At 44.8% G+C, this 7,708-nt stretch overlaps 1 protein-coding gene across 1 annotated transcript in view; it reads right to left on the minus strand.

The window, feature by feature from the left end:
- The window catches only part of PHF2 (PHD finger protein 2), a 92,439-nt gene extending 84,983 nt beyond the window's left edge, over positions 1-7,456 (minus strand). Inside the window, exons 1-2 of the mRNA XM_044676300.1 lie at positions 7,253-7,456; positions 5,890-6,013 (exon numbers count right to left, since the gene is read on the minus strand). Of these exons, the coding sequence (XP_044532235.1) occupies positions 5,890-6,013; positions 7,253-7,456 (328 nt within the window). The remainder of the gene's footprint in view (positions 1-5,889; positions 6,014-7,252) is intronic.
- Between the last annotated feature and the right edge of the window lie 252 nt (positions 7,457-7,708).

Here is a 7,708-nt window from a genome sequence, read left to right on the forward strand (position 1 = left end):
GGAGGGAGGGAAGGAAGGAAGAAGGGAAGGAAGGAAGGGAGGGAGGGAGGGAGGGAGGGAGGAATTATTAAGTGCTTGCTAGGTTCAGGGCACTGTGCCAAGTGCTGGGGATATAAACAGAAACAAAAACAAAAAGACAATTCCTGTCCTCAAGGAGTTTACATTCTAATAGAAGACAATACACAAAAAAAGGAGCTGGAAAAGGTGGAGAAAGGAGAGAATATAAGCACCCAGCCTTTGGCAACATGGCTTTGAAGTCCAGAAAGTAAGGAATAGTGCTAGAAAGGGAATGAAGGCAGGCCAGCCTGAGTCCCTTCACAAAAATAGAGATTCCAAGATGAGAAGACCATAGGTATGTTCAAGAGTGACAAGTCCCCAGGTGCTCAGAACAAGAGTTCTTAATTTTTTATGTCACATACCCCTTAGGAAGTCAGATGAATCCAATGAACCCTTTCTCAGAATGCTTTTAAATAAATAAAAGAAAAGAAAATACATAGGATTACAAAGGAAATTAAAGGTTAGTTTTTTAAAAGATATGTTTTTCTCAAGACTTAATGAATCTATCCAAGCACCCACTGGCCTCTGGGTTAAAAAAAAACTCTTGCTATCTAGAAGATTCTTATTAGCTTTGTAATTTTAGGCAGGTCATGTTCCCTCCTCAATTTCCTCATTTGTAAAATTAAGGGGTTGGAGTGGAAGAATCGATCTCTTAAAGTCTTTTCCAACACTAAATCCTGTTATTTCTAGGAACCCTTGAGTCCTAAATTGTGCAGTGTTTTCCTTGGCTAGCCTGGATCATCATCATCCCAAAATCAGTTCTAAGTACATCGCAACCACAACACCTAAAACGGAGCCCAAGCACATTCTCTGTAAATGTTTGTTGGATGAAATACAAGTGCATGTTGCATCCCAAGCAAAGACTTGCCTCTTTTCTTCAACAGAGAGAAGCTGTGCTCGCTGATACACTAGCGCTTGATCAAGTCTGAGGAAGGAAGCTACCAAGATAAAAGGAGAAAGGTTCTAAATTTGCCTTCCCCTACCACTGACAGTCTGCTCTTTCTAACTATTTAAATCCTTTCTGAACTTTCAGCCAAAACATTCCTTCCGGCCCAGAGATTTTTCATTCATTTAGGCATTATTCCATTCATTTCACAAACCTGATTTAAGCACATGCTATGGATAAGGAAGATCCTCTACCTTTAACCCTACTACAGAAGAATGAGAAGAGGAAAGAAGGAAGCATTAATAAAGATTTGCCTACTATGTGCCAGGCACTGTGTTAAGTGCCTTACAATTATTATCTCATTCAATCCCCCCAACAAATCTTCAAGGTAGCTTCTGTTATTATCCTCATTTTACAGATGAGGAAACTGAGGCAAAGAGCCAAATAGCTGCTCCTGATGTGTTCTCTCTTGAAAGAGCTCTTCCTCCTCTCCATTCAAAGTAGCTGAAGTAAAAACATCCCCACTAGAACAAATCTGAGCTTCAGACATCAGTGCTGAAATCCATCTTTCTGCTCTCTCCCCGGCTGCTACTGGCTGAGATACGTTTTGGTCAATGATGGTACAGCTGCCTCACTAGCCAACTCAGCACTCATCTCTCTAGTGATTCTAATAGAGACTAACAGAGACCCTGCAATTCTCAGTCATCATCAAGGAATGAGAAGCAGGTTTTCCAGAGAAGGGAAGATGACAGTGCTTAATGGAAAGCTTCCTTAAATAAATAACACACTGCCTGCCTGCCCTACAAAAAATTCTGGAGATAATTCAACTTTTTTTTTAATGTCTTCTTGTTATTACGAGGCACATCCATGATTAAACTGCATTTCCAACCAGTGACAGCCTCATAAAATGTTCCTGGACTTGGGATTTGGTGAGTCCTTGTGCCTGCTTTTTCTCATTCATTTTTCTCTTTCTTTTCCATCAGATTGTCAGGGTCCCTTTTTTGCTGCTCTCATTGTGTCTATGATACCTCAAGCAACATCCTGCTATTGATCTATTATATGTGGGAAGCCAGAGAAGACATAAGAACTCCACACAAAACAAAGAGTTGATAGGTCCACAGTTAGGAGCCAGGGGGTCACTGGGGCATAAGTTTAGAGACAGAAGGGTCCTCAGAGGCCACCTAGATCAAGCCCCCTTTACAGATGAGGAAGCTCAAGTATGAAGAAGTGAAATGTCTCCGCCAGGGTCCCATGGGTTATAAATAAGCATCCCAATTGGGCTCTGAGCTTCGTCCAGGTATCCCAGCAAAGGAATCTCAGTGTATCATTAAGAAGCAGTCCCTGGGGCAGCAAGGTGGCTCAGACCTAGAGACAGGAATTTCTGGGTTCAGGCACTTCCTAGCTGTGTGACCCTGGGGAAACCACTTACCCACTATTGCCCAGCCCTTACAGGTCTTCTGCCTTGGCGCTAATACATAGTGAATGAAGTGCTTAAGGGGGGTGGGGGAAAGAATCAGTCCCTAAAGGAGCCAAAGGGAATTGGATGGATAGCAAGCAATGGTACTTCAGGTTCAAAAGCAGAAGTGGGCACCTTGCAAAGAGGAAGGAAGCCAAGAGCCGTTGAGACCTTTGGGAACAGGGATTTCCATAGCAGCTGAGGGACTAGTTCAGGGAGAGGACAGGTGGGGCTCCCTCTTCCCCAAACAAGGCATCCCTGCTGTCTGGCTGCTCTGCTTCTTCTATATATTAGCATACTCTGTTTCATGACTATGAAACCCCAGGAGGCTCAGAGCTATGACATCTGACAGCCTTGAGGGAGAATCCATCTCAAACTCTGGAGGAAGGAAGAGGAGCAAAACTACTGGCTCTGCCTGGGGTCTGGGGACCTGAATTCAAATTTTGCCTCTCATGCTTACTACCTGTGAGATCTTAGACAAGGAAAGCTAAGAAAAGAGAATAAGTATTTCTTGAGCTCTTATTATGTGCCAGACACCATGCTAAGTAGTTTACAAATATCTTCTCGTTTGATCCTCACAATAATCCTAGGAGGTCAGAGCTGTTGTTATCTCCATTTTACAGTTGGGGAAATGGAGGCACATGGAGGTTAAGGGACTTGACCTGGGTCACACAGCTAGTATCTGAGGTAGACTTGAACTCAGGTTCTGTCTCTAGACCCAGGGCTCTACCACTGATCTTCTCTGAGTCTCAGTTTTCTCATTTATAAAATGAAGGGACTGATTATAAGTTCCTTTCCTGTTCTTGCTGAATAATTCTAAGACATTTTCAGGACTATCAATTGCTTCTGGAGTGATTTGGTTATAGAAGTCAAAAAGAAAACCCCATTCACTAGCAGGGAAGGAGTTATGGTCCCATCAAGCAGGAAGGGTCTCATAGGGAGTCTGCCTCTTGGGTCCTAATTCCACACAGTAACATGGAACTCCACAGTTGACAGGCACCTTGGAAGTTATCTAGTCCCCTCTACAACACCCTGACAATCCATCCTCTCTTTAAACACCTCTGGTGTCTGGGACCTTACCATCTAATGAGGCAGCCTACCCATTTTCAGCTGTCTCGAATGGATGCCCATTCCAGGGCCAGAAGATTTCTGACCCAATATTTCCCCTTTAGTCCTCGCATCAATCAATAAGCATCTATTAATGTGCCAGGCATTACACTAAGCACTAGAGACACCAAAAAAAAAATGCAAGACAGCCCCTGCCCTCAAGGAGCTTACAATCTAATGGACACTTTGTTTTGCGTCTCTCTGCTACAATTATTGTATAATACTGTATATTATAATTATCTCCATTCGAGTCTTACTATTTTCTATCTCATCCATCAGTTCCATGAAGGCAGAGGGCTGCATCTTAGCTAAACAATGTTTCTCTCCCCCACTCCAACAAGCAAAGCAGAGGGGATGCTCTAAACAAAAGGCACTTAATAAATGTGGGAGACATATCTTGTTGTTTTATCACCTTCTAGCTACTGAATAATTTGATTTAAAGGATAAGTGGGCCCAACAAATGCTGAACCAGATTAACAAAGAGAAGAAAATTCCCAAACCCCAGGGAAACAATCCTAACAACAAACATCATCCAGTCCCTGAAACCCTGGGGCTACCCTGGCCAGTCCAGTGGAGAACATTGTTCCTGCAAGCACAGGAGACAGAAGCGTGGCTCTTTCTGGATAATTCTTCAGTGTGTGAAACCAAATGTGGGTCACCATCATGAACCTGGGACGTCAGAATGAATCTGGCAACGGCCCCTTTTGTGCTACAACTAAAACTATCGTTAGGAATAACAAAGTCTTCAGTGTAAGGCCATTGCAGAGAGCCATTCTTCTTGTGGGCAAATCATTCGCCTTAAATAGATGTTCTCGACAAAAAAGGTTCCATTGTATTTGTTTATATCACACCTTAAATACCATCACATGTACAGAACACAGCTGCTACTCTTTGGTTATTAGTTTATTAAAATGAGCTGCTGGGTGATAGAGATGAATAGAAGGGGGAGACAATCCAAATTTGGGTCATGATAATAGGCAGGCAGTAACTAGCCATAGAAAATAAGAATTGGGGGGCCAGGAGAAAGAAGGGACATAATACTCACTCTACTATTTGAGGAGAAGGGGGAGAAGGAGGAAGAGAATTAGGAACTCAATTTTTTAGAAAACAAATGTTAAAATTTGCTTTTACACATACTTGGGGGAAAAATAAAATATTACCCAAAAAAGGAACTGTTCGTGTGATTATTTCTATAATCCTCATCAGTTACAAGATTCAGTGTGGGAAGTAAAGAAAAAACTCTGTCTTCCCATTTTTGTTATTGTTCAATCAACATTTATTAAGCACCTACTAAGTATACAAAAGAGAAGACAGTCTCTGCCATCAAGGAATTTATAATCTAAAGGATTGTAAGCTAATAAATGCTTTTTAATTAATTGGCTGTCACTGCAAAGTAGGCAGCAGGGAGCGATGGGAGGAAAACACCCTCTTGGGATGGGAGGAATTTCCCAACTTTTGGCATCACCAAAAAATGACCATGTGAGGTTGGGTGAGTCCCTTGTGTCCTTGGGGCCTCAGTTTTTTGCTTTCTGTGACATGTAAATTTAGTCTAGAAAATCTTTATGGTTCTTACCAGCTCTAATATTCCATGCTCTATCATTCTGTTCTGGTTTGAGGAGTCTAGGTTCTTCTTCTAAGAGTTTTTGTTTCCTGCCCTGTCCAGTATCTTCCTTGTTATAAAGAGTATAATTCTGATTAGTTAGCTTTAAAAAAAAAAAAGCCATATTCAACTGAAGCTTCTGGATCTTTTTCACATGAATGGCTGGCTGCTAAGCCAGGAGTCCCCTTTCCCTCAGAAAGCCACCAGCCATCCCTGACTGACAAGACTCATTCACATTAAACAATTAGTAAATAAAAAGGCAGTGTAAAATCGAATGTTAGATTGTGTCACAGAGACTGCAAATGCTGTAGGAAGGAATTCAGCAGAAAGAGATCAATATGGATCAGTCATAAATGAACCAACAATCTGCTAGTTGCTACAGAGGTACAAAAAGGCATGTAGTGGAATGGAAAAAATGGTAAGGCACCTCACTGCCAGTGCCCCGAAGGACCCACTCCTACAGAACTCCTACCCAAATCCACTCCACACTCCTGGTCCCCCTGGGCAAAGAAGGGGGGGAGGGGAGATATCTTCTTAAATCCCTTCCTTGGGGCCAAGCTTGTTTTGTGTAATTCTGGAAATCTTAGTCCATTTGTTGGTTAGAGAATAGCCTGTAAGTTGATGTTTCTGAGGAAAACTTCAGACCCTTGTTTAGTTACTGGTGGAGCGGTGAGAATCCTCCCTCCTCACCAAGAGAGCTCTATGAAAACCCAGATCCTACCCACACGGCACCAAGACAGCAAGACTGGCTTCGCAGCCAAATGGATCTTGTCTTTTTCACACCTTGTCGGTTTCTTCCAGTCACAACCACCAACCCATCGGGCTTGCCAAGTGGCTCATCGTCTTCTGCTCCTCCTTTGGTCCAAGCTTCCCAGATGATACAGCAGATCAGAGGAACACCTCCTCCCTGTATCTGACAGGGAGGGAGACAGGCTCCGACCAGAGAATCCTGCCCCTCTCTGCCCGCCTGTTTGGGGCCCAATCCGCACCCCAAAGCCTCCTCTGACTCGCCCTTCTTCTGCACTACGTTGCATTGTGTCCCACAGTTTTGTTTTTGAACTGCAATCGTTTGTATGACATGCCACGTCATGTCATATCATACCAGAAAAGGGCCAGAGTATTATTCAACTTTGTATTCCCCCACAGCGACTCACATGGGGTCTTTCTTCTTTACTGATTTTAGGAACAACTCCCTACTCAGTAAATGCTCAATAAATGCCTGTCTAAGCCCTTGCCCCACTGCCCAATCCCCTCCCATCTATATATTCCTAAGACACAACTCTGTTATTTTACAATTCAAAAAAGCTCCTGTGGCTCCCAGTTACCTCCAGAAGAAGAGACAAACTCCTTTTTAGTATTTAAAGCTTTTCACAATATGGCATCAATGGCTCTCTCAAGACTGGCTATGCATGGTGTCCCAAAAGTCTTAGTTCCATTTTAAACGCTGATAGCCTAAAACCATACGTGATCCCTCTTCCCACCCTCATGTCCCACTTGCCATTCCCCCATTCCCATTCCTTCCTCCTCCATGACTTTGCATAAACTGTCCATCATGCGTAGAGAGCTCTCTTGCTCCTTCTCCATGTTGCTCGGACTCCTCGCTCTCTTTTCTTTTTTAAACTCTTACTTTCTGTCCTAGCAACGACTCTAAGACAGAAGGGCAAGGACTAGGCCAACAGGGTTAAGTGACTTGCCCAGGGTGACCCAGCTAAGAAGTGTCTGAGGCCACATTTGAACTCAGATCCTCCAGACTCCAAATGCGGCTCTTTATCCACCCTGGTGCCTGGCTGCCCTTGACCCTTTGCTGTACGAGTCCCTTTACTGGCTTCAAACCTCAGCTCAAGTGCCACCAACCTAAAAGAGCCTTTCCAGCCTCCTCTCTCCTCGGCCCCACTCTCAGTGCCTGCCCCCCTCCAACCATTCTGCCTGTATTTTGTATGGAACTCGCATGTCCTCCTTTGGAGGTTCCTAGAGCCTAATGGAAGGTCCTTAAGAAAAGGGGCGGCGCCCAATTCGTCTCTGCATCCCCAAAGCCTCGGGCCGCAGAGACTTGTAAATGCAGCTCCCATCCCTACGTTGCTTTCCGGCCAACCCTATGAATTAAGTCGAACCAATATTATTAGCCCCGTTTTACAAATGAAGATACGTGCTGAGTAACGGGGTCTGCTGGGTCACCAGGGTGCGAGCGCGTCAGAGCTGGGAGGCGAAGGCGAGTCTGCTTGAACGCTGGACCTCCCGCCTCCCAGGCTGCCATCCGACCCCCACTCAAAGCGCAGGGTGAGAAACAGCTGAAGCGCCCACATCTTCCCGCTCCCCTCATGGCAACTGTGCCTGATGGGCCCAAACCCATGGGCGGAGCGTCTTGTCCTAAGAGGGAGGCAGGAATCCCTTCACGACCGCACGGACCCTCTACGCTGCCCCCAAATGCAAGGGATGAACCCTTTGGGCAACGGCTGCTCCCTCTGGATCCGACATAAACGGAGCCCAAACTCGGAGAGGAATGGAGGCCGGGAGGGCTGAGAGGGGAGATGACCAAAGCCCATAAAAGCTTATTTTTAGCCAGGGCGTGACTGCCCGGAGGGGCCAAGGGAGCGCAGCTGTT

Source organism: Gracilinanus agilis, chromosome 1 (assembly GCF_016433145.1).
Source record: "Gracilinanus agilis isolate LMUSP501 chromosome 1, AgileGrace, whole genome shotgun sequence".
Taxonomy (NCBI): Eukaryota; Metazoa; Chordata; class Mammalia; order Didelphimorphia; family Didelphidae; genus Gracilinanus; species Gracilinanus agilis.